The 27,421-nt window shown below is 35.7% G+C and overlaps 1 protein-coding gene across 4 annotated transcripts in view; it reads left to right on the forward strand.

Annotated features, from left to right (window-relative positions):
* SOX5 (SRY-box 5) overlaps positions 1 to 27,421 on the forward strand; it is a 1,143,898-nt gene that overhangs the window by 739,554 nt on the left and 376,923 nt on the right. For 3 of the 4 annotated variants that reach the window (XM_018048397.1, XM_005680750.3, XM_018048396.1), the window contains one exon: positions 6,747 to 6,978. In XM_018048397.1, coding sequence (XP_017903886.1) covers positions 6,748 to 6,978 — 231 coding nt within the window. In that variant the 5' untranslated portion in view covers position 6,747. The remainder of the gene's footprint in view (positions 1 to 6,746; positions 6,979 to 27,421) is intronic. The other variant, XM_005680751.3, reaches the window with a different exon arrangement.

Raw genomic sequence — 27,421 nt, forward strand, 5'->3', positions numbered from 1 at the left:
TCATCTACACTGTTCTTCTTTAAAGGTAAACCAGAAGCGTCTTTGTATCTAAGTTACCTGTTTCCTCTGTAACACAAAGGTAACTTGCCTAGCATGAAATAGACACTCTGACCATTCATTTACACATATAAAAATACAATGAGTGACAACTGTGTGGTTATATAATTAAATGTAATTCATTTAATATAGCAGATTATATTATTTAGGGAAAAAATACAGAACAATTTGGAAAGATTTTTGTTCAGCTTGGAAAAATCACATGAAATGATCATCAGTAGACCTGTATTTGTTTTAAGTGGTCTGCTAACAAGAGTTGATGATACTGTCTGAAGTGGGGAAAAGTCATTTCATCTATGGTGGTTGGGGCAGGTTTTAATAAGAGCTTGGATTTTAATTTGTTCTTTCTAGATTTTTAAAAATATTTTTATACTTAACTGCAAACCTTAAAAGAAATAATATTATCATTCTAAAAGAATAACCAGTAGAAGGCACTGCTTCCTAGGACTTCATCTCTGAATTAACTAGTCAAAGGTTAAAATGTTTGGAGAAAAACAGAAACTTAAGGGTAACTATTATACACAGAAAGCACTTGCCAATCTGAGTCTTCCATTTTGTACTTGGTCCGTATACAAATTTCTTTGACTTTGTACATATCGTTTTCAAGAATAATTGCAGCAAAGAACATTTGCTAAGCAGATGAGTTAAATTTAAAGCAGTAAGTAGATGAGATTCTGCAGTAACAGACCTATTAATAATTAATGCTGTAGCATTTTTTATAAAGTTACTTCACTTTTATAATATTTTACTTATTGCATTTTAAAAAGAACTATAGGGTTTTTTTCCACAAGTACTTAAAACCTAAATAAACAAGGTTTACCAAATCCTCTACATAGAATTATTAAAAAGAAATTCAGTGTTATCACTGAGCTGGATTTCTTTTTTTCTGACATTAGAGCATTTTCTAAGCCTACACGTCCTGTAAGACTGAATCTTACAACCGTCTACAGTTAGAGAATAGTAAGATAGTTTCTGGTTTTCAATAGTAGATTTCATCAAACACACATTGATTGAGAGATGACTATATTCAGAAAGGATTTTAAGTCCTGAGTAGGTAGTTGTGGAAAGTAGCTGTGGACAAAACTAAAGTCTTCCTTCTTCAATCTTACAGTGGGGAAGACAGATAAAGAAAATAATTAAAATACTGCAGGTGGTAAACGCTTGGAAATGATGTTGGAGCAGAAAACTAAATGAGATGAAGGAACAAGAAAGTGTGTAAATGGGTTAGGAGGACTTCAGATTGAGAAAATCCCTACTGTAACAAAATATATTTCAAATAGTGGTGAATTAGTTTTCTGTGGCTTTGTAACAAATTATCAGAAGTTTAGCGATTTAAACTATACAGATGTATTCACTTAATGTTTCTAGAGGTCAGAAGTCTTATAGTCAAGGTGATGGCAAAGCCCATTCTTTCTAGAGGTTCTAGGGGAAATCTGTTTCATGGCCTTTTATAGCTTTTTAGAATATGTTCTCCGGCTTGTCATTGCATAGTCCGTTTTCAAAGTCCTGCATAGTATCTTCCTATCACTCTCTCTGACTCTGATACTCCTGCCTCCTTCCCTTATAAGGACCTTTATGATTACTTTGGTTTCACTCACAATATCCAGAATAATCTCCTTATCCCAAGTCCTTAATTATATCTACAAAGTCCCTTTTGCCTTGTAAGGTAACATATTCCCTGGTTTCAGAGATTAGACTTTGGGCATCTTGGGTAGGAGGTATTATTCTGACTTGCACAAATAACAAATACCACCTGTTAACTGCACATTAGAATCACCTGAAAGTTTTAGAAATTTCTGATAAGCTATGTGCATTCCGAAACCAATAACATCAGAATATCTGGCAGTGAGACTCAGGCAGCAGTAGTTTTTAAACATCTCCATGTAAATCACTGCAGACAGTGATTACAGCCATGAAATTAAAAGACACTTACTCCTTGGAAGGAAAGTTATGACCAACCTAGATAGCATACTAAAAAGCAGAGACATTACTTTGTCAACAAAGGTCGTTCTAGTCAAGGCTATGGTTTTTCCAGTGGTCATGTATGGATGTGAGAGTTGGACTATAAAGAAAGCTGAGTGCCAAAGAATTGATGCTTTTGAACTGTGGTGTTGGAGAAGACTCTTGAGAGTCCTATGGATTGCAAAGAGATCTAACCAGTCCATCCTAAAGGAAATCAGTCCTGAATCTTCATTGGAAGATGTTGAAGCTGAAACTCCAGTACTTTGGCCACCTCATGCGAAGAATTGACCCATTGGAAAAGACTCTGATGCTGGGAGGGATTGAGGGCAGGAGGAGAAGGGAACGACAAAGGATGAGATGGTTGGATGGCATCACCGACTCAATGGACATGGGTTTGGGTAGACTTGAGGAGTTGGTGATGGACAGGGAGGCCTAGCATGCTGCGGTTCATGGGGTCACAAATAGTCGGACATGACTGAGCAACTGAACTGAAATGATGTAATTCCAGTGTGTATTCAAAATTGAGAATGTGAGTTTGAGCAAACTCTGGAAGGTAGTGAAGGAGAGGGAAGCCTGACATGCCGCAGTCCATGGGGTCGCAAAGAAATGGACACAACTTGGCAACTGAACAACAAACAGTTCATAAATTTTTTAAAGCAGAAACCCTGAATTGCATTTTTTAATTCTCATTAGATAAGAGTCTTATCACTGCTTAATAAGCAGTGATTAAAGGATTGTTGATGATATAAAGATTCCTTTCTGTCCTGGAATTAGACATCTCTTCTTTAAAGAAGATTTTCTTGTCCACGCACAAAATGAATTGAAGACTACTTTATAAGCTATAATAGTCATTGTTATAGTCATAAATGAACTGTATAGTTGTAAACTAACTCCAGAAGTTAATATTACACTAGATTGTAATTGTTAGTCTCATGTCACTTTCTTTGAAGTCTGAGTTTTGTTCCTTGTCCATCTCACACTTACCACAGGAATGACAAAAAGCATCTCTGAATGGATATAGTACAGCATGCCCCAGCTTAGATCCTCAAGTTGTTCTAAGGTGTTCTTGCTCTGTAACATAGACGTGTAGTATGAGCTGCAGGAATTGGAACCCTACATTTCCCAGATAGACAATACATGGAAATTTTCAATGCCTCCTTAATGCTTTTTTCAAAATTGAGACTTTCATCTATCCAAAATAAAACCCTTTGGTAGATGAAAAAAAAATTCAAGAGTTTAATGGTATTGGCTATTTTGTTATCAATAGTTTTAGAAGTACAAAAGTCAAACACAGATAATGCAACCAACAGATTATTAACTCTTAACATAATTTATGTATTTTGTTTTGCTTCTCATTTTCTAGCCTATTACTCAACTATAACCATAGTCATTATTCTAGTAATTTAAAACATCTTGAAGAAATCTTTTACCTGAGCTACGTAACAATACTCTTATAAGTCCAACACATTTAAGAACATTCTATAAGTCACTAAGAATGGAATTGAAATAAACCTGAAATATATGATATTTTAGAATCAGTTGATTTTTAGCACCATGACTCTTTGGTATTTTAGACCTTATAGTTTTTTCTCCATAACATGATATGTGTATGGAGAGACTCTTTATCCAATTAGGTGTAAAAATAGTTTAGATATTGAAAGAACTGGAAGTTTTGCAAATAGTAGTAACTAACTATCTACCTTATATACCTTTTACCTACTTTAAGACTTTTAATTTTCATAGTCATTATTAATAATGATGTTAATAAAGTAGAAGTCGGCAGAAAAGTAATGCCTTCTGAAAGTCATAGAATTGTATTAACTAGCCAGCTGGCTGTTAAATAAACCATCTGATATAGTTTTCTTTTTGATAACCCAGAAACTGACTCTTACTAATAGCCTGAAATTTTCAGACAGCTAAGAGACTGACTGTATTTAAGACTGAGGTAGGCACCAAAATACCAGTTTGTTAGTTCCAGCAAGAATAGTAATCCCACACAGACCATAAATAATATGGTTTATATAATAAATGAATAAAATTGTAGTCAAGTTTCATGTGAAACCAAGAAATAATTAAACGTCTCTTTATTGATTTAATGTGATAAATCACTTCTCAAAGACTTTGTGTACTTAAGTATGTTCTGTCATCTCATTCTCTTTATGAGAATCAGAAGTTTGCTTGGACACAGGGAGCTCAAATTCCATGCTTTGTGACAACCTAGAGGGGTGGGATGAGGTGCGAGGTGCGAGGGAGTTTCGAGAGGGAAGGAGCTACATATCCCTATGACTGATTCATGTTGATGTATGGCAGAAACCAGTATAATATCATAAAGCAATTATCATTCATTTAAAAAAATGAATTTTTTTAAAAAAGCAGTTTACTAGGAGAGCATGGAAACAAAACAGTGGGAGTTAAATATCTCTAGTATTGAGTTATCATATAAAGTTTAATCTGTCAATATGGGGATAGATAAAGTATTGCCAATGAGACTAAGAGCTTCCCTGATAGCTCAGTTGGTAAAGAATCCACCTGCAATGCAGGAAAAACGGGGAAGAATACCCACTCTGGTATTCTTGTGCTTCCCTTGTGGCTTAGCTGGTAAAGAATCTGCCTGCAACGCGGGAGACCTGGGTTCAATCCCTGGGTTGGGAAGATCCTCGGAGAAGGGAAAGGCTACCCAGTCCAGTATTCTGGCCTGGAGAATTCCATGGATTGTATAGTCCATGGGGTCACAGAGTCAGACACGACTGAGTGACTTTCACTTCACCACTTCTAATGAGACTCAGTCTTTTCTGTTAATCCCAAGCCTTTGCTCTTTCTCCATACTTAGAGTATACTTGGGGTAAACCTTAGTAATGAGATCAGAAACGGTTAAAGATCCCTGAAATGCACTGGCCCAGTCTGTTTCTGTTTTTAAACAGTGCTTGGTAACCACTACTATTTCCTTTCTTTTCTGTGTTCTTCTGCTGATCAAGACTTCTGCTAATAACATTTTTTCTTTAATGTTATTAACATTAGTTATTGTCAAGTATAACTAATCAGGGAACATTTCTCTATTGGAGACTGTGTATCCAATGTTGATTTTACAGTTTAACTCTTAGAATGCAATCTGCATTGTCATTTTTGAGTTGTTGTTGTTGCTGCTGTTGTTTTTGTGTTTTTAAGGGTGGTGGGTCACACTGTAGTTTTAAAGGTAGTGAAATAAACAGCAGTATTTTTTATTGAGTGTCTACTCTGAGCAAAATGCCCTGTAAGTCATTTTTCATGTGGAACATAGTTCATTCTCAAAGTATTACAGGTAGATATTACATCTCACTTTAAAGATGAGTAAACTGAAGTAGAGATTAAAGTAAGTCTCACAGCTAGTAAGTAGCAGAATCAGTGTTTTATTTTGTGTTTGTCTGATTCCACAGCCTTTATTTTTTTCTACTCTGCTATTTTATCTTCACAGAATATATCCAGCATTTAAATACATTTGTCTTTCAAAACTTCTAACACTAAGAATAGCATCACTCAACAGAGATTAGAGCCCTCTCATTTGGTAGTACATTTTAAATTTAAAAATCAGTGATATATATGAATGAAGTGATGTGGTAGTTAGTTCATACTTTCTTGTCCCCTGTATCAGTGGTATAGAATAAGAATGGATGATTTTGTAAACACTCTTTGTTGAACAAAAATTAGAGTGTTTTTCAAGGTCAAATCAAGTTGTAAATACCAGACATTTTTTTAATTAAAAAATTTAACTCTATTCTGCTTCCATGAAAAATTTAATGAAAAGAAAATATGTCTTATGTTTCACTAAACATATTTGCCATTTATTTTTAACCTCTGATAACATTCTCAATCAGACTCAAGTACGAAAAAAAATCTAAGTGTATTGTCATATAGGCATTAGCTTGTCAAAACAAAACATGCTTATTTAATTTATTTTTTCTTTGCTTAGGTATTCTAAGGAAGAAATAAGTCTGAGAATCTACAGCTAAATATTTCATGAAACTGTGGAAATAAAATTGAAATATTTTTCTATTCTTATCATTTTTTTAAACTACCTACAAATTTTATATTAGAACTAAAAGCCAAAATTGGGTGATTTGGGGATATGAGAGAGAAAAGTCCTTAAATATTTGAGGATTAACAGTGATTATAGAATTTCTTCAATTCTTAATAAGCTTTAAACAAATATCAAACTTTTTGTTCTGTGACCTGAGGTTTACCAATAACCAATATTCCTACATTTTACAATAATCTTACTTTTAATGCAATTTTTTTAATGACAGTCATTCATTTACTTTGTTTATTTTTTGGTGAAAAAATTTTTAGTTATTTCCCTTCCTTTAACTGCCAACAGGATTTGCTATTCATGGATGTTCTGTCTTCAATAAGGTCTATCAACGTGTAAAATGAGATGGGTATTTTTCTTTCCTTTAAAATGGAATGGTCTTTCATTATGCAGTGTTCTTAGGTGAATTCTCTTGTTTAAGAAGCCAGAATACAAGAGAGTGCTATATTAGTGTATTATTCTCACAACAAACAAGCACTGTTCTGTTGCTACCTGCTTGGCCATTGTTTCTGATTGTGTGTGCTTTGCAGTGGTATTTGGATGGTTTCCTGCTCTCTGCCAGCACAAAAAGGCATTTCTGTTACAATGGCCCCTAACCACACAATGACGGCATTAAGGATTTATGTGGAGGTTTCATTATTTTCTCCTCTTTTGTTCCTTCCAGGATGTCTTCCAAGCGACCAGCCTCTCCGTATGGGGAAGCAGATGGAGAGGTAGCCATGGTGACAAGCAGACAGAAAGTGGAAGAAGAGGAGAGTGACGGGCTCCCAGCCTTTCACCTTCCCTTGCATGTGAGTTTTCCCAACAAGCCTCACTCTGAGGAATTTCAGCCAGTTTCTCTGCTGACGCAAGAGACTTGTGGCCATAGGACTCCCACTTCTCAGCACAACACAATGGTAGGTTTCTCATGGTCTATTGTGCCTACACTCACTTTGTGACCAATCTGCTCCTCTAGTAGTCTGGCTTCAGTCCTATGCTTCGTAATTATCATCTACTTAATAGTCACACACAAGATTCACTCCTAACATCTTAGAATTCTTTATAAGTACATTGATTCCAGCAGGGAGTATACTTAAACTGTTTTTGTTTTGTTTTGTTTTTGTTTTTCAAGAATTCTGCTTTTGAGACACTCCCAACTTAATTAGTGGAAAAACATAATCTAAGAATAATATTAACACATTTAAAATTAGTCCTCAAGAAAGTTAGGTATCTTTATATTTCTAATAAAGAGGTATATTTCTAATAAAGAGTAATAAAACTCTAATAATTTTTCCAGAAAGAGCTATAGCATTGTTTGAGCATTTCCACCATGATAAATCAGGGTTGTTTTTTTTTTTTTCAACTTTTGCTTCCCTCAGATTGGGTTCCAATATTTCTTTCAGTATTGGGAATATTACAGAAGTGCATGTTTCGTAGAGACAATACATTTCTGATGTAACTGCACTAATTCCTAACTCAGTTCCATTCACTCTGTTGCTTTGATAATTCAGTAATTCCCTTGTACATCCTATTCTAGAATTTGAAGCTCTGGATAATTTATCTGGCCCCTGCTCCTGGGGGCTGGATCACCACAGAAGATTAGGAAGCCATGATTTCACAGATGAGAGGGAGAAGACAGCATAGTATCTTTGGCTGAAGCTTAAACAGAAGACCCACACACAAATAAATAAGGCCTTTAGGTTCTTCTTAGGAACTTAAATGCGCAGAAACAGCATGCTGGCAAGGTAGCCTGGCACTTAGCTGCCAGTCAAGCCACCCTTGCCTTTTCAACATGACTTCTTGGGTGGGTATCACATTTTTTGTGGCCCCTATTCTTCTCCTTCAAGGATGCCAGTGCTGTTAGTTTGAACCAGGTCACACCAACAAAAATATTTCTTCATACATTCTCATATCTTTAAAAAAAAGGCTCTGATTCTGTTAAATATTTATTTATTTATTTATTTATTTATTTATTTATTGCGGGATGGTGGGACTTCTCTAGGAAATGATTACACATCATAAATGTGTTTGGTACCGAAATACACCCACTTGTTTATGTCACTGAATTACTGGAAATAGAATTAAACCAACAAGAAGAATCAGATTATCTTCTAATATCTGTGAAATAAACACTGTCCTTTGATAATTCACATTAGATTTAAATACTTCCATTCAAATTTTAAGCCTCAAAGGCAGAATTTTTGTGAGCATTTTTGACTGTGTGCCAAAATTTTCTTACCAAGAAGAATGTTTTAGCTAACCCTTATATAGTACTCTTACAGGTGTGTCGTTTCAAGCACATGATATATATTAACTCATTCAGCCATCACAATAATTCAATGAGGTGTTATCATTAATCCCATTTTACAGGTGAGGGGGAAACTGAGGCACAGTGAGTCTAAATAGTTTGCTCCAGATCACAGCTAGTAAGTTGGAGAACCAGAGTTTACCCAGATGGTCTGGCTTTGGATTTCATGCTTTTAAATTTTCCAAGCTCTTCACAATTATGCACACACATTTAATATTCTGATTATCTCTTTATTTGTCAAGTTAAATCATACTATCCAGAAGTCCTCCTCCTTTCCCTTCTACTATGAGGTCATGTTAGTAATGTGCAATGATATAACTTCTTGGCCTCCTTCACAAAGATTAAAACTAGAAAAAGAAAGGGGGAAAATGACAGCAAGCAGCTCAACAGGGTAGAGAGATCAGACTCCCCGTTTGACATTGCGTCAGTGCGCATGCTTTTCTCCCTCTCAGTATGCTGACCATTGCCTTCTTTCAGGGAATTTCATGTGGGGAGTGCTTCTTGGTTTGGTTTTCCTGTAATACTTCTGTAAACATAAACACACAAATTTAAAGGAGTGACTATAAATAATTATTGCTTGAAGAAAGGGGAAACTGTCTTAAGTACACTCAAGGATGGATACGAGAAAAGTATGTTAAATTGTTAACACATACTGTAGTTGGCGCAAGTGGATGCTACAGTGCAGGATGTTAATGAAAATGGAATCCAGTTTGTAATGGAGAATACAGTCTAACTAAGTAAAACCTATGAACTACCTTCTTTGTACCAAGTTTTTGTTGTGCACTATGGAAATAATTTTCATAAGGCATGACTCCTTTCCTCAAGCAACTTTACCCAGGAGAGAAATTCTTAACTAGGGTCTGTGGCTCTCCTGAAGATAAATGGAGAATTCTCTGTGTGCACACATGTGAGTAAGGTTATGGTTTTAATCAGATTCTCAAGTAGATCTGAGGCCCCCAAAGTTTAAGATCTGCGGTACTTGATGTTAATACAGTGTGCATTCAAATGATTTAACTTAATTTTAGTAACATCAACACTGATATTTTCTTTTACTGTATATGTCTACTTGGTTTCTAAATTTGTTCCTGCCTCAAAAATTTCTTGATTTCTTTTATATGATCTCAAATTTCTAGCCTCTCCTCTTTCCCATCTTCCTTTCAACTTCCACTAGACTTGTTTCCCTGAGAAAAGAGTTGGATTATTTATCCCACTTTGGAAACCAATGTATGTCCTTGTTGCCTATGGGATTTAGTCTACAACTCTCTTCGCATAAAGGCTCTATATAGACTGGCACCCCAATATGCCTTTTGTCTCCTCTTTGGCCACATCCTGCCAGAGACCCAGTGCTTCAGTCTTGTGAAGGTTTTCATGAATGTTCATGAACGTACCAGGTGACCTCTAATGACACAAACTTATTCTTTCTACCTGGAAAATTCTTCTTATTTTACTTTCCTGGTAAATTGTGTTTCTCCCACAAGACTGAATTAAAAATTGCTTCTTTTTAGATGCTTTCCCTGACTTCCCAAGGCAGAATGGTTGCTGTTCTTTATCCATGGTTCATGTTTATATCTTTTCTCATGGTCTGTGTTATAAATTATGTATCTACATGTCTGCCTTTCTATGCACTGTACTTCTCCTTGAAGGCACTGCTGCTGCTGCTAAGTCACTTCAGTCGTGTCCGACTCTGTGCGACCCCATAGATGGCAGCCCGCCAGGCTCCCCCATCCCTGGGATTCTCCAGGCAAGAACACTGGAGTGGGTTGCCATTTCCTTCTCCAATGCACGAAAGTGAAAAGGGAAAGTGAAGTCGCTCAGTCATGTCCGACTCTTAGCAACCCCTTGGACTGCAGCCTACCAGGCTACTCTGCCCATGGGATTTCCCAAGCAAGAGTACTGGAGTGGGGTGCCATTGCCTTCTCCCCCTTGAAGGCACAGTTATATATATATATACACACATGTTATATATAGTTGTATTTCTGATGCCCAGTATATAATAGATACTCAATTTATGAGTACTGATTAAACAGCAAATTTTATATGGATGATTAAATAGGAAATATGTTTTGAGCAAAGATGTTAAGCCATTATTCATGGTGAATATGCTGATTTTCTAAAAATTTTAGAGCTAAAGTGGAATATACTAATGTAGTACGGAAAGTATGCTATAATAGCCATGATGTATTCAGCTGTTAAGCTGATTAAGATATAATTTTACCCAGTTATCAAAATGATTAAATACATTCATAGAATTGTTATTCAACACAAAATTCTTTATTTTTTTCTGAATACTAGGCCACTGTCATATTCATGTAAGTCCTTTTATTTCAATAGTAACATACATTATTTTTTTCCTATTCAGTATCTTTGAAAACAGAGGGAATGTTTCATTATCTTTGTATCATAGAGTTGAATTTAAGGAAACCAAAAAACAGGTTACCAGATTTCATTGCTGGTTTATATGTGACATTTCTACTCCATTCTTTAATAAAAAAGAGAGATGTTGAGAGGTCTACATTTTGTTTTGCCTACATAGTTTAGAGACAAAGTAAAACTTCTGAGTAATCCCTTTAATGCCACTTTGAGGTTATGGAGAAATGCTTTCAGTATAAAATGTAGGTTGGAAAATATTTCCTGAGATAGAAGTTCTGTACACCTCATGACTGCTGCCATATATTGAATTTGGGGAATTAGGGTCCTGTGTTCATATTCCAGGTATGCAAGTGTTAAGGTTTGAAATGGGTCGGATAAAGATGGAATTCTTCCTTTCTGAAGTTGTGGTTTTTTGCCTTGATATTTTGAAGAAATCAGCTAAATGGCTAACTAAGACTAACTCCCCAAACATTTATAACTGTTATAAATACTACAGGTCCTGTTCTTGGAGAGTTTTACTTACTGTTCAGAATAATATTATACTATAATAATATTATATATAATTATAATAATATCACATAGGTATAAAATACTGTCAGATTTCTAGTCAATATAAGATTGAGATACATAATTATAAATATAAAAAGACTGATTCTGTTGGTCCTTCTCTGAAGCTCTCATAATCTTGTCAAGAATCCCCATATAATCTTCAAAAAGGTAAAAGACAAGGTTGGCAAGTCTGTTTATGACATGAGTGGAAAGGCAGTCCTGGGCTTTATGTTTATGAAGGACAAACTTTCTTGTCGCCTCTACCTGTTTTTTTTTTTTTTTTTTTTTTTTTTTTGACATGAGTTTGGAGGCTGTGACTTCAGATTTTCAGAGACAAGCAAGAGACACTATAATTTCTGGCTCATTTTTAATGATAGTTCTGACATAGGTAGACTTATTCATAATGCAAAGGACTATCCAGAACATGTCCTTACGTCAGTCAACATGATTATTTATGAGCACAAGAGGGAAACAGAGTAAGTCTGAAGGGAAATCAAGTAGCAGCGTGAGAGGCAGCCAGGGTACTCGGTGGTGGCCATGTTGGTATTCATTTTATCTGGTTACATGCTACTTCTGCTGCTTAGATGGTTGTTATGGTGTCAAAAGGGATGTGAAATGGAAAGCTTGACCACCTGTGCTTACTGAATAACCAATTGTCTTTTTTTCCCTATGAAATGTTTTCTCTTACCTCAGACAAACTCTTTTGACTTAAGTTCCTCTTGAGTTGAGTGAACAGTTTTGTACGACTGCAGAGTGGGGATACACTGCTGCTTCCTTCCCAAGATTGATTTTTAAAGTATACAGTTACTTAAGAATACAGTTTTTAGGAAACTAATTTGAATTGTTCTCTAAATAAATAACTGAGTTTTATATGAAGTATATACTATATTTGCATACAATTGTTTGAACATATAAAGACCCAGTGGATTTGTAAGCATGATGCTATAATATACTGTCTTATCTCATGAATTGCTTATATTAATAAGATTTTCCTGGAATTGTTAGAGAACTTTGAGTATATGATGTGCTGACTAGGTTTAGTAATTGGATGTATCTTAATGTATTTAAGCATGCAGAGACACTAGTTATCATAAAGTAACATTCAGTGTGCATTGGTTTCTTCCTGAAGTCCAGCAGCAGAATAAAAAGGTGTTTTTTTAAAGCTGATCTTCTATAGCAGTAGAACATATAACTGAGAACCAAGCATGAAATTATAGCAAAGCTCCAGTGTATGAAATGCAACCTTTAACACTTATACACTGAAAGGATTCATTCAGTGCCCATGACAGAGAGAGACTTTTACTTGCTCAGGCTCACTGTCAACTCTTGGGATCTTTTATTTACCCAATATAATTTTAATTGCTATATGATAGCTGTGTCTTGAAATACCCTTTGTATAAATTTTGCTTACAATCTGACAGTTGTTAGTAATGCATTTTCGATGTTTGACTAGGATAATTTTATGTGTGAAGTACTGTTCAGAAAACTTGAGAAGGAAAAGAGAAAACTACATGTGTCATTTAAAAATAAGTCACAGAATAGGACCTTACTTATGGTATGGTAAAGATTCCTATTTTTATATGGTGGTTTTTATAAGCTTTTAAATTTCTGGTTACCTTTGTGCATCAAACTAGCATAAGTTATTGTGATGGTATAATGCATACTGTTGTTAACACTAGTACAATTATTTTGCCAGTTCTAATAATGAGAATTTCATTGTTTAGAAAGAGCATTCTCCTACATTCTAAACAAAAGTGTAATTACTTTTGAATGATGTGGAATGTGCTTAGTTTAATACCATGGAGAATAGATTCAGAAAGATTCAGATAAAGTAAGCTTGGAAGCCATATGTGCAGTGTAGCAGTAAAAAATTATGAGAGTAGGCAGTATAAATCTACACACACACACACCCGATTTCACACACTTTTATCTGTAACTGTTGCTTCTGTAAGAGATAGGCTTGCTTATCTAAACAAGGCCAATTCATTTGAAACAAGGTGAAAATGATGACAAGTTTGTATTTGTTTTTTATGCTAAATTGATGTTTATCATACAATGAAATTACATTGTTTTGAACATTATTCTGTAAATGTTGTCAGAAAATACCACACAAAGGAATTTATTTAGATTAAATGCTAGGCTTGTATTTGAATGTAAGTGGTTCAATCTTTATATTTCCATTGTTTCTGAAAATTACCCTCAGGCTAGTAGGAGTGTGTGTGTGTGTGTGTGTGTGCGCGCGCGCGCGCATGCACTCAGTTGTGTCTGACTCCGCAATCCCATGGACTTAGCCTGCAAGGCTCCACTGTCCATGGGATTTTCCAAGCAAGAATACTGGAGTGGGTTGCCATTTCCATCACCAGAGGATCTTTCCAACACAGGGATCAATCCTGTGTCTCTTGCATCTCCTGTGTTGGGAGGTGATTTTTTTTTTTTTTTTTTTTTTACCAGTAGTGCCACCTGAGAGGCCCTTTCCTAGAAGGAATGAGGACATATGGAAACCAATTAGTTGGGATCTGTCAAACTCATCTATTAAGTTGGTCAATAGATCTTGTTGTGTCCTGTTACCACACAACTCCTTTCCATCCAGGTGTGAGAGCATCTAATATGAGATGGAGAAAACCTTGATTCATGTGATGTCCACAGTATTTGAAGTACTACTGTTGAGTTTAAAGTTAACCAGGCTTTGAGAAATGGATGTATTCTTACATACCAAAAAGCACTATGTGTATTGCCAGATAGTTCAGGACTCTTTTTTTTTAATTAATTAATTTATTTTAATTGGAGGCTTATTACTTTACAATATTGTAGTGTTTTTTGCCATACATCAACATGAATCAGCCACAGGAGTTCAGGACTCTTAATGAGGATCCACCGTGACCTTCTTCACAGAGTGCTATGCAGTGACAGGGGAATAAGTAAGAACTTCTAATGCTGTGGTAATGGGGCAAAATGTGTTTGCTTAAGAAGATCTGGTCTAATGGAATTTGATTGCTCTCATTTAATAGGGGTGTTGTGAAAAAATTCAACTCAGATATATACAATGGATACCTATCAGCAGAGATGCAGAAATGAATAAGAATTAGTCTTTTTCCTCATGTGGCTTTTTGTATAGTATGGGGATAAGATGAACACAAAAGTCACCAGATTGTAATATAAAATATTAGAACCCTGATACAGGCTAAAAGGTGCTAAGCAGATTCACAGTTGAAGTATAACTCATCTATGGGGATCAGAAACATATTAATATGAAACTGTCCCATGAGAAAATTACTAGATGCCAGGATATTAAAAATACATGCACATTGGATCATTACTATTAATGCAAACTCTTTATTTTATAATTTTGCATTGTTTTGTTTTTGCTTAAATATCTTATTCCCAGAAGAGATAACTAAGTAAGAAAAAAAGGAGATATATATGAAAGACAAAGTGCCTGGTAAAAGGTCTTATGTAAAATATAACGTTAGTAAAATATATGCCTCATTTTAATAGGAATAAAAACAACTACTTTAGTTATTAGTGTTCTGAATATTTCCTTTCTTTAATCTGGATAACCACTTTGAATGAAAATGGAAATGAAGTGGAAAGAATGGTGGAATATTTGACTAGAATGCTAGAAACAGCATGGATACTAGGAAGCAGTGCTGGAGACAAACTTGAATGGTGCTCCTGATTTTTGTGGACGGGACAGGTGTTCATGTTTATCCCATTCATTATTCTTGTCTATTTGAAAAAATAGTCACTATCTAAACATTGAGAGTTATTTGGTAGAAATTTTTAGGACTTCAAACCTGAGAGACAGCATCTCAAGTAACCCTGGGAGAACTGCTCCAATGAGACACAGGGGGAAGAGTCAGACTTATAGAAGTTTTGCATCAAGGGGAAAGGTAGTCTGAACGTCAGAAGATTACTGTTAATTAAAGAAGAGCAGATATCTCCAGTTAAGGAATTTAGCGCTTTTCTAGGTATGGGAAGATGTTAAGAGTCTGCGCCCACTGAAATCATTCCTTTCATATACATCTCGGCTCTCTGGGGCCGATGTCCTGTATTTTTAACCCCCACCCCACCCCTGCCCTTAAGTGTTCATCATAGGGAGCGGCTGCAGCTTAATGGCTGCCAGATTGCAGGTATTGTTCTCCTTCCTGGGTGCCCTCTAGGCTCAGAAATTTATGTTCGGAAGGCAAGAATCACTAGTGGCTGTGGCATCCTTGTTTATTCATATGGCAGGAAATACTCCATTTCTCATCTTCATACCTGCATGATGGGATGATTTGTATTTGGAAGTTAAAAATAAAAGTTTAGGAACCAACCTTTATTCTTTTTCTCAGATGTTTCTTATAAATTTTATCTCATTTTTCTTCCTTTGATCCTTTTTATTTGCTCCTCTTCTTCCTCTCTCTTTCAATTTACTTCTGTCAGAAAACATTCTTAATGGATCTACTCGTGGATCTCAAAGGAGCCATTATCAAGAACGGAGAATCAGCACCATTGTGCTCTGATACGGACTTCCTTCTTAGTTACATATACTGCCTCTTGGGGGATTGCCAAACCTTCCCGCAGTTAGGCTAGTCACTGTATAGAGATCAGCTGGTTCTACGATAAAGTTTTCACTGATTTTTTTTTTTTTAACAAAGACTGTGTAGTTAGATTTTAACAAAACTATATATTTCTTCAGTTTATTCAGGGATTATGTTCTTCTAACTTTTCATGATGCACTGTTGATAGTAGTGATCATTTCATTTTTAATATTCTAACATGGCAAACAAAAAAGCCTTATATTGATTTGCAAATTAGTTTTTGAAATTGTACTAATCAGAGAATCCAAGTGTCTGGGACATAGTGCTTTAGTGGATGTCCAAGCGCTTTGTGTGCCTATGACAAAGTTTCATTTTAAACTATTTGACAACTTCTGTTACTATGTTCATTCAGTTCTTTACTATTGCTTTAACTTAATTAATTGTTTTTGTCTTCATATTTGTTTCCAAAATTTTATTTTTTTATAGAGACTGCTAAAAATGAGAAATAGGAACGGAGACCATTTTACATAATTAGAAAGCAATTTTGATGTTTGCATCACTATATTAACTTAATATAAGTCATAATAGTGATGAGTTTATCATTATTTCTTATTTTATATTAATACTTGCAAAGGACAGTTATTTAAGATAATCCAAAATAAATTAGAATTCTGCAGTGCTGGTGCCTGAATTTTTAAGAATTAGAATGAAATCTACAAGACTCAATAACTAACTTGCTAATGAGACCTCAAAATATTTCAGATAATACTTAAACCATGCTTCCTCTTGGCTATGTTAGTTAGGTACAATGATCTATTGTACCTAAGAAGGTAAAGTAACCTTTGTATAGCAGTCTCTTTAAAAAGCACAACCATTAGCACTTAATTTGGATCTTAAGAAAGTAAAGTCATAAAAATAATATAAGGTAGTATTGAACTTTCATGGCAATTCCCTTTTCTCACATAGTTTGACAATTAGGCTCACATAACTTCTCTTTTAAAAGTTTCAACAAATACCTTGATTTGGGGGGTGTTAACTTAAAAATACAAAGAAATCGTATAGTATAGAAAATCTAATGAGAAGACGTGGGACAGTTACAAGAGAAATGATTCTTTGAGAAATGACAATCTGAATTCAAAATGCTTAGAACACTAATGCTGCATTAGATAAATTTAAAAGCATTAAATGTATTTACATTCTCTATTTCTCCTGTAAATTCTGAGATGCCATAATTTATACTAGCCTTAAAACTGAATTCATGGTAGCAGTTCATTTTGCTACCATTTTTGACCACTGTGTGCCATTTCCCCCCATTTCTTGTTCTAGAAAGTAAATTTTATGTTTTTCTCTATTCTGCTAGATAAAGAGAGAATGTTCTTTCTTATTTGAAATGAGAAATAAATATAAAGCTAACTTAGGTTGACAATTGTAATCAGTCTCTTTGGTTATATATATTCTTTGTACAAAGGCAAAATGGTTTCAAAGTTTCTCCCCATACACCGTTTTTAGGAATGATCCATGTGAGTAAGATGAGGTGTGTATGTAAGTAGAGCAGCGCTGGCTGGCTCTGCGACACTGACATCACATGATAAAGTAAATGAACACAGTGACTGGATTTTGTGTCTTATTTAGTCAAGGCTGAGTCTGTGGCAGCAGAGCAAACAATGTTATCATTATATAGAGAAGCAGTGTTTACTTCAGTGTCTCTTCTTAGCTCTTAAAGATCTAGCCTGACTCCAGATAAAACAGTTAATCTTTTGGTGCATGTCCCTAAGCAAGAAAATAACATTCTAAGGGTTAATAAAACTTTTTAAAATGGAGGTAAGATATGAAAAAGGAATATAATTGCAAAGCTACCATTAAGTAGCTTTGTACAAAGTATGTACAAACACAGAATATGTATTGTGTACAAATATAAAATACGTACCATGTAAAAAGACAACAGAAAACAAGTTACAACAACGGTGTTCCACTTAATAAAGTACTAAGCTCTGTAACCAGCTCTCTTGCCACTTCTAGACCCTTCCCTCTATGTAAGTGTACGTCTTGGAAACGAGCTAGCTGTGCTGTTACAAGGATCCATCATCAGGCTTTGTGGCGGTGACTGGCATGCTTTGCACACTTGGGAGACAGGACTCAGACTCAGAGAGCACACTTCTTGTGTATCTGAGATTCTGATTTCCCTAGGGTTATCAGTGGAATATAAGAAGCAACTGTGAAAGTCTTGTGTGAATATATTTTACAGCCTATCTTTAGTCTGATCTTTGCAACCCAGATATGGAAGATTTCAAACAGTCGACACTCTTTAGAATATGGCATTCAATAATTAATAATAATAGGAATGTATAGTGTTTCACTCTTTTCTTTGTACCAACCACCCTGTGTTTATTATCTTAGTCAGTTTTGTCAAACCAGTGAGTTCAGCAACTGTGATTTTTTTTTCCCATTGTACAGGCAGATAGCTGTCTTAGAGAAAGGGATTTGCCAAATATATATAAGGGGTATAATTTGGATTTGTGACATCAGAGCTTAGTATCTGTGCTCACTGCTTTTCCATTCATACAAACATTAAAATATTTTTTTCATAGTTTATCAGAATATATAATTTTAGAAGCTTTTAGAAATACTTGTATGAAATGCAGGTGAAACAGCTGTTGCTTGATTATTATACCTTAACTCAGAGATAACTTGATTTTTAAGTTTTTTTAAAGCTGGATTTAAATAGAGCAACAGGTTTAACTATTTCAGAATGTGAATTTGAAGTTCTACATTGGCTATTGGGCAATAGGTGAAACTTCAGATGATTATTTGCTAAACCTTTCATATAAAGATTACTATTAACTTTTGCTCTGGCTATAAGGCTGATGGCATAGCATAATTGTTTCGACAAGGCCTCTAGTGATAAAATTATCAAGTAAGTGCCAGGTTCTGCTGGTTGACCTCTGTATGGCATTTGGCGAGTTATCAAAATTCTCTGTACCTTGTTTTATCATCTGTAAAATGGGAATGATTACAATAGCATCTTATTTTGAGGATATTGGTAATATTTAAAGAAGTCAGTTCACATAAAGCACTCTGATACTTGGAATGTAGCAGGAACTTAGTAAATCTTAGTTATTAGCTAAAGTGACTAAGGAATGTTTAAGTTCTTTGATCTCAGAGAAAAATGGCACATTGTATTAAATGTCAGTTGCTTTAAGTTCCTGTAAATTTAAGAAACTTACAAGAAAACCCTAAGTTAAGGAAAACTACTTTAGAAATGAGAAATCCAATAGAAATCTCAAGCTTTTGTGATTGAAAAGTTTCTTTTACTTATTTTTTTTTGTAATTTGTAAAGGAGACGATTCATTCAATCTGAGATACTGTCCCTCAGTCAGATACTTTCAACAGATTTCAGTTGTCACAGATATTGTTCACTGGCAGTTTACATTTTTGCTTAATGTTATTTAAGGCTATTCATCAACTGCAAACACCACTGCAGTAGAAAGCTACATAAGCCAAGTCAGAACAGTTTTGATACGATGATGAGATAAAGAATGAGGTGGTAAAGCGCCTACACTCTCCCTTAAACAGTGTGGGTTCTAATCATAATCCTGTGTTTTGTGATGTGTGTGACCTTGTCTTCGTTTTGTGGCATCTTATGTGTCTTTGTTTTCTCATCTAAAGCTGGGGATGATAATAGAACCTTCCAATGTATAGAGGGGTGTAAGGATTAAATAGGGCTTCCTGGTGGCTCAGTTGGTAAACATCTGCCTGCAGTGCAAGAGGCACAGGTTTGATCCCTGGATGAGGAAGATCCCCTGGAGAAGGGAATGGCAACCCACTCCTATTCTTGCCTAGAGAATTCCATGGACAGAGGAGCTGGGCGGGCTGAAGTCCATGGGGTCACAAGGAATCGGACATGACTGAGTGACTAAAACAAGAATTGAATAGCACAATTCTCATAACTGGCCTTGAACCACACCTGTCGCTTAGGAAGAACTTAATAGATGCTTATTTATTGAATAGTTTTCATGCTATTGACTAATTACTGTTAATTACCAGGACAAAACATTGTCTTCTTTTAGTCTCCCAATAATCATGCTTTCCTTTTAGTAACCTGGAGGAATATTACCAACATTCCCCTCCCCATTTAAGTGGTTCGGTAGTCTTACCACTTAGCTTTGTCAGTATCTTTGGATGTAGTTTATCTTGAAAATGAAAACCCTCATTTACAGGAGAAATGGTTCCCATGGGTAAAAGGTCTGTCTTATTCAGTTCTATATACCCTAGAGTCACACAGTGGCTGACCCACAGCAAGTATCTCAGAATAGTTACATGAATGAATGAATGTCTCCAAAATCTTTGTTCAGAGAAGACATCCTGAGTGCAACTTTCCTTATCTACATGTTGAAATAACAAAACTTAGTGAGAGTTGATGTAATGATTAAATGAAATAATTACCTGGCACAGTGTTTGTCATATCATGAATATTCAGTTAATGTGAGCTCCCTTTTTAACCCCCTTCTAATTCTTTCAGCCCATTTACTCTCTGAAGAGTGATAGAAGTCAAAGCATTTCTTCTGTAGCTTCATGTAATAATACACCTCTCTCCAAATAGTTTACCAAAGGGAAGCAACATCAAGACAAAACAACAAAAATATTTTGCAACAAAATATTTTAAAAGTTGCTTCAGTTTTCTTGTATGGACATGCTAAAGACTACATGATGATTTTCTTTTAGGACACAGTTAATGAAATTTATTACTATAGTTTTATTATTATGTTCACTTTTGATTTTTAAGTTTCAGGACATTTAAAAATTTCTATTTGATTTCAGGTGTTTTAGAGGCACTAAAATCCCTAGGGGATTTAGATTTTTATTAGTATTATATTTATTGATCATTTAAATATAATACTAATTAGTATTATATTTATTGATCGTTTAGTCCTTCTCTCATTTCTGTTTGTCTATAAGAGTAGCTTGAGATGATATAAAAAGGGTATGATATGGATAAGAGGCACAATACAAATGAATTTTGGAATGTAATAGTTCAACCTGTCAGAATTTGGGCATCTGTTAAAAAACAAAATTCAACTGAGTAGATTTTAAAGATCTCATTGCCTTTATTCAATGGTTAATGAATTGGACAGCATCCTATCTAGCAGATAGAAGGGGCTCTGAAGACCTGGACAAAATGAAAGACTTTCATAGGCCAAAGGGAGTGGGACAAGGAAGTGATACTAGCGAAAAAGCAGATTGGTTGTAACAAGGTCACTTTGCTTTAGGGGATGACAGTGCCCTAACAGGCAAATTACCTCACAGTGATTCCTGATTGACTGGTTCAAGATTCCATTTCTGGGGAGAGTCCCAAACTGTAATGAAGTTAACTCAGTTTGGTGACATGAGGCTTAGCATAAGTGACTCCATTTGGGGCCTGTTGTCTTGCTTTTAACACATCTAAAGCCAACACACCTAGCCGTGGTATGTGTTTCTCCAGGTCTTAATTCTGTCAGTTGAACGTATATATCTGCCCTTTCTTTATTGGATAAAACTGACTTGCCACTTTCCCAGTGTGTTTCATGTGATCTTTAAATTTCCTATCATATAAATTCTTCCTCTCTCTTATGTCCCCTTCACTGAGTCTATACTTATTTTTATTTTACATAGATAAAAACATGTTTTCCCCCATTTTTTACATATGGTGTTTTGACTTCATGCAGAGAGAACTACACAGACGACATTTTTAAAAACTCCATATTTTGCTCAGTTTTACATTCTTATGTTCCATAACCTTGAATATCTCCAAACTGTCCTTACCTAAAACACTTTATAGTGTTATTACTAGATTTATACCAGTAAAGATACATCAGCTTTCTTAGGGATAATCTTTAAGCAGACCTTAGTAAGACAAGCTTTGAAAACTATCATTCCTAGGAAAGTAAATCTCGAATCATGAAACATCAGTTTAATCTCTCCCCTTGACAACTTAACACGACAGATTGAAATATAAAAGCTGATGCAAGTGGGATCAATGGATTATCTAAGTCCCTGAACATCTTCTCTTAAACTGGGGACTTGACAGAGTGGTTGTGAGAGGAGTATGTGTTGTGTGTCCCTTGTCATGTTCAGAGCATTAAGTTTTCAGAGATTAGTGCTGAGTAGATGTGGTCTACCTGGACATGAAGCAGGGAGAAAAAAATTCGGAGGGAGTGAAAGAGAAAAGAGGGGGCTACAGGAAGAGAGGGATAGAGAGATTTACATGTGAGAACTCAGGGGGCTTTGTCACGGCAATTGTATAAAGTGATATACAGTGCAAATCGACTTGAGCATGTCCCCGGATAGCAGGCGGTTTACAGCCTCCACGAGCTGAGATTACTGCTTTATCTTGTCATACTAAATTAACATGGCAGCACACTGTTAAACAGTGGTGACCTCTTCATCTGGGGAAATTGCTGCCTAGAAGAGAGATGGTATTTAAGACTCTCTCTCTCTCTCTCTGTCTCCCTCCTCCTCCCCCTCTCTCTCTCTTCCCTTACACCCTTAGAGCAATTTGGGGTTAGACTATGGCCATTTAAAAATTCTAATACAAAAGAAATTTTGTATAAAGTTGACAATAGATAAGATACAATTATGTCAAATGGCCACTTTACATAAAATAATAGATTTCATTAAAAAATGACATTTCATCCTTATACACTGGCATTAAGAGGGTGTTTGTTTTTTATTTTAATCTCTTTTTATTCTACAAATAGTCTGTTTATGTAAGAGTTATTTTTTATATAATACTTTCCGAAAGGATTGATTGGTGATGAAGAGGTAGGGGGAAATAAGGCTCAGATGCTAGTTCTTCCACCCGTGATAGGGATTGCTCAAGAGAACCAGTAAGTGAACCATGCCTTAAATGGAAGTACGCAGGTTATTTCTTCTTCTAGAGCTTACCTGGCACTGCTTCAGTCTTCAGGTTCTTTTTGATTTCTCTTTTAAAAGAGGTGAGGGAGAGAGAAAGTCAAAAGATTAATTTGCCTCATTCTCCTGACAGACTGCAGCTGCACCCTTCATGTGTTTCCTAAGTTCTAGATATAAATAATACTCTTTCTTCCCTGTCTTAAAATGTTGATAAATTAACCAAAATCGAGTACGTATTTTTCTGTGCTTGGTTTATGCTCTTGGAATTAGAATCAAAGGAAGGGATAATGTAAAGATTCAAAATGCCATAAGTGTTTATTCCTATATGTCCCCAGCTGAAAACTCTTCATCCCTAAAGTATAGCCCTGTGAATTGCTTCCTCACTAACCTCTAGAGCTAGTGCTTTAAATCTGATGTTAAATCACTTTGAGGACTGCAGTGTGAGCTTTATGGAATCTGTGAACCCCTTGAAACTGTGTGATAGATATACTTACACATTTTTCTAGAGAGTGTTCACAGCTTCCCCCAGTGGGCCTTAGCCACCAAAATAGATAATTAGTTTCCTATAGTGTAAGCCTGTCTTAGGGCATTACTGGGGTACATCCTCACACTGGGGCTATATATCTGGCAAGTAAGATACTGACGTATAGACACAGTAATTGGAAGTGCTTTCACCAAGTCTGCCTTGGAGACTTCACTGGGCTGCCATGCTGGAAGTAGTCCTGTAGCTCATTGGCTGCTCCTGACCACTTAAAACTGTTCCTCTTAACATCTTTTTGTTTTTTAGTTTTGCTTTTGCAGATGGTGGAGTCTGCCTGCAGTGCAGGAGACTCACATTTGACCCCTGAGTCCAGAAGATCCCCTGGAGAAGGAAATGGCAACCCACTCCAGTATTCTTGCCTGGAAAACCCCATGGACAGAGGAGCCTGGCAGGCTACAGTCCATGGGGTCACAAAGACTGAGCGACTTCACTTTACTTCACTTTCACTAACATCCTTTCTCTGGGTCAATTTTTTTGAGCCATAGATTGGCTTTAATTCTAGTATAAGGATGTGTTTCCATTCTCCAGTGCCATGAATTCAAAGTCCAGACAAGGAAACACACAGTTATTTAGCTTACAAGTGATGTGGAACAGAGGTAGTGTGTGTGTATGTGTGTGTTTTCTTTTTTCTTGGTAAACTGCTATCTTCTGCCTGCTACAGAACTATGAAAAAGAAAACACACAAATTCAGGGGAAAATTTGACTAGTTAAACCCTTCCTAAGATGCCCTGATACCATACTGTTTGACTAACATAGGGTGTTTAATGTCAAGAAAGTTTGCATTGTCATAAACATGGTGCTTTTCAATGAAAAGAAAATGACAAACCATTCTTAAGTTGCTGTAGTAATGCTCTGTATTGTTATAGAGGTGACTTCTGAACACAGCCCTTTTTTCCTTCTCCTCCCTGTTGATAATTTTTTCTTCCCTAATATATTTTTTGTCAGATTAAATGCATTAGCAGCTTTCTACTTAAAAGAGAAAGTCACTTGTTAGCCCCCAGCTCTTATGTTTAACTATTTCTAACATTGAGAATTATTTTTTTGTTGTTAAGTTCAGGACTTAGAGGTAAATTGATATGGTATCACCAGAATTTTTTAAATTAAGTAATTAATTTTATTTTTAAAATGTTTGGCTCTGCTGGGTCTTTGTTGCTTTACATGGGCTTTCTCTAGTTGAGAATGGAGGCTACTCTTTGTTGTGGTGTGCAGCCTTCTCATTGAAGTGACTTCTCTTGTTGCAGAGTGCAGCCTCTAGGTGCATGGCTTCAGTAGTTGCAGTGCATGGGTTCTAGAGTGTGAGCTTAGTAGTTTCAGTACACAGGCTTAGTTGCATGTGAAATCTTCTTGGACCAGGGATCAAACCCATGTCCCTTGTCTTGGGAAGTGGATTCTTATCCACTGTGAGACCAGGAGAGTCCAATATGGTATTATCAAAAATATTAAGCCTTCCCCTATCTCTTACTTCTCCTTCCCTCTTATTTAACAAATATATTTAATGAGAAACCTGCAAAATCATATACTAAAACTTGGAAGAATTTCTCTGAGGTAAATTGTGAATTTGATATAGAAAGTGATGGAGGACAGATACTATTCTATGTCATGAAAGAGCAGCATGTCAAAAAGTAACAGGACTGCATCCTGGTAAACTTCACTATCATCTTCTAACACAGAACCATGTGGGTGGTTTGGAGGGGGAGGGTAGCCTGAGTGTCAAACAACCAAAACCATAAGCATTAATCAATCATAAATATGGGATGGTAGAGAGCCTTATTCTAGGATGGGATGCCTATAATAAATAGCATACTCGATTATTGTAGGTTATTTTTGAGGAGATCTTCAATATTTAAACCTGGGTTGGGAAGATCTGCTGGAGAAGGAATAGGCTACCCACTCTGGTATTCTTGGGTTTCCCTTGTGGCTCAGCTGGTAAACAATTCGCCTGTGAAGCAGGAGACCTGGGTTTGATCTCTGGGTTGGGAAGATCCCCTGGAGAAGGGAAAGACTACCCACTCCAGTATTCTGGCCTGGAGAATTTCATGGACTGTATAGTCCATGGGGTTGCAAAGAGTTGGACAGGACTGAGCGACTTTCATTTTCACTTTCAATATATTTTTTAATATAAATTTATTTATTTTAATTGGAGGCTAATTATTTTACAATATTGTATTGGTTTTTCCATACATCAACATGAATTTGCCACAGGTGTACACGTGTTCCCCATCCTGAACCCCCCTCCTACCTCCCGCCCCATACCATCCCTCTGGGTCATCCCAGAGCACCAGCCCCGAGCATCCTGTATCATGCATCGAACCTGAACTGGCGATTCGTTTTACATATGATATTGTACATGTTTCAATGCCATTCTCCCAAATCATCCCACCCTCGCCCTCTCCCGCAGGGTCCAAAAGACTGTTCTATACATCTGTGTTTCTTTTGCTATCTCGCATATAGGGTTATCATTATCATCTTTCTAAATTCTATATATATGTGTTACTATACTGTATTGGTGTTTTTCTTTCTGGCTTACTTCACTCTGTATAATCAGCTCCAGTTCATCCACCTCATTAGAACTGATCCAGATGTATTCTTTTTAATGGCTGAGTAATACTCCATTGTGTATATGTACCACAGCTTTCTTATCCATTCATCTGCTGATGGACATCTAGGTTGCTTCCATGTCCTGGCTATTATAAACAGTGCTTCAATGAACGTTGGGGTACATGTGTCTCTTTCAATTCTGGTTTCCTCAGTGTGTATGCCCAGCAGTGGGATTGCTGGGTCATATCACTTTCAATATTTAAAAAGTCAATGTCATACAGTATTTTCTGGAATTAGGCAGAAAAACTGAGTGAAATAAAAATACAGAGAAAGTCTATAAAACAAGAAGTAAAAGATTCAGTTATCACTTTAACTGTAAATGGGAAAACTTTCTTTTAATTATTTTTTTGGATTAAAAAATATATCTAGTTTTATACTCCTTAAGAATTTTGGACATATGTGTAGGGGTAAAATATAGTAAGGGCTCTCCAGGTGGCTCAGTGGTTAAGAATCCACTTGCCAATGCAGCAGGCATGAGTTTGATCTCTGGGTTGGAAAGATCCCCTGGAGAAGGAAATGGCAACTCATTCCAGTGTTTTTTCCTGGGAAATCCCATGGACAGAGGAGTCTGTCAGGCTACAGTCCATGGGGTCTCAAAAGACTAAACAGCAACAACAAAATGTAGAACACATTCACAGAAGTCAGAGGTATCATATTATCAGACCAAATACCTGGGATAGAGTACTTTTATATTGTATAGAAATAAAATGTCATGAGCACAATACATGAAATGAACTTTAAAAAGAAAAAAATTATACTAAATGAAAGAAAGGAAAAATATTAGAAACATGAGATATTGATAGAAACATAGGTATACTGAGATCTTGCTGCTGCTGTTTGTTTTTGGCCGTGTGGCGTGGGGTATCTTAGTTCCCTGAACGGGGATCAGACCAGTCTCCATGCAGTGGAAGTGTGGAATCTTAACGACTGGACCACCAGGGAAGTCTCTGTAATCAGAGATTTTTAAATAGTCTTTTCTCTTTTACAGATGGATGAAACAGAACACAGATAAATACATAAAGTGTTTGATGAACATACTTACCGGAATTGGCTTAACAGCTCTCTATATGTAGGTCACTTAAATTTTTTTAAAGTGTACACTACTAAATAATTTTTATATTAAAAGCTACAAGATGTTTATAAAACAATAGCATGGATATAAAAACTTTTATGATATGTTGAAATTTTTGATATTAGCCAAATGTATAGTTTTAGTGCCTTCAATATTAAATAGAATGAATGGGGAAAGAACAAAACATTCACACTTTGAAAGCAAAAACACATTGTAATAAAATCACCCTAATAAAGTTATAAAACAGACCCTGAGGAATTAAATAAATGAATTAAATGAACTAGAAGAAAATTGGGGAAACTTCTCCCTAGATTAATAAGTGAAAAATCAAACAAACAAACAAACACATATATACGAAATAAGAACTGCTTGGGGGTAACCTTATTACATTCATGGAGATCTTATAAATTGTTTATAATCTAACATTTTCAAAATTGTATTCTAAAGATCACATGTTCTATGCAGTGTCTAAAGCAAAGGTTTTATAGTCACATTAATTAGGGAAGCATTTCAT

The sequence above is a fragment of the Capra hircus genome, chromosome 5 (assembly GCF_001704415.2).
Source record: "Capra hircus breed San Clemente chromosome 5, ASM170441v1, whole genome shotgun sequence".
NCBI lineage: Eukaryota > Metazoa > Chordata > Mammalia > Artiodactyla > Bovidae > Capra > Capra hircus.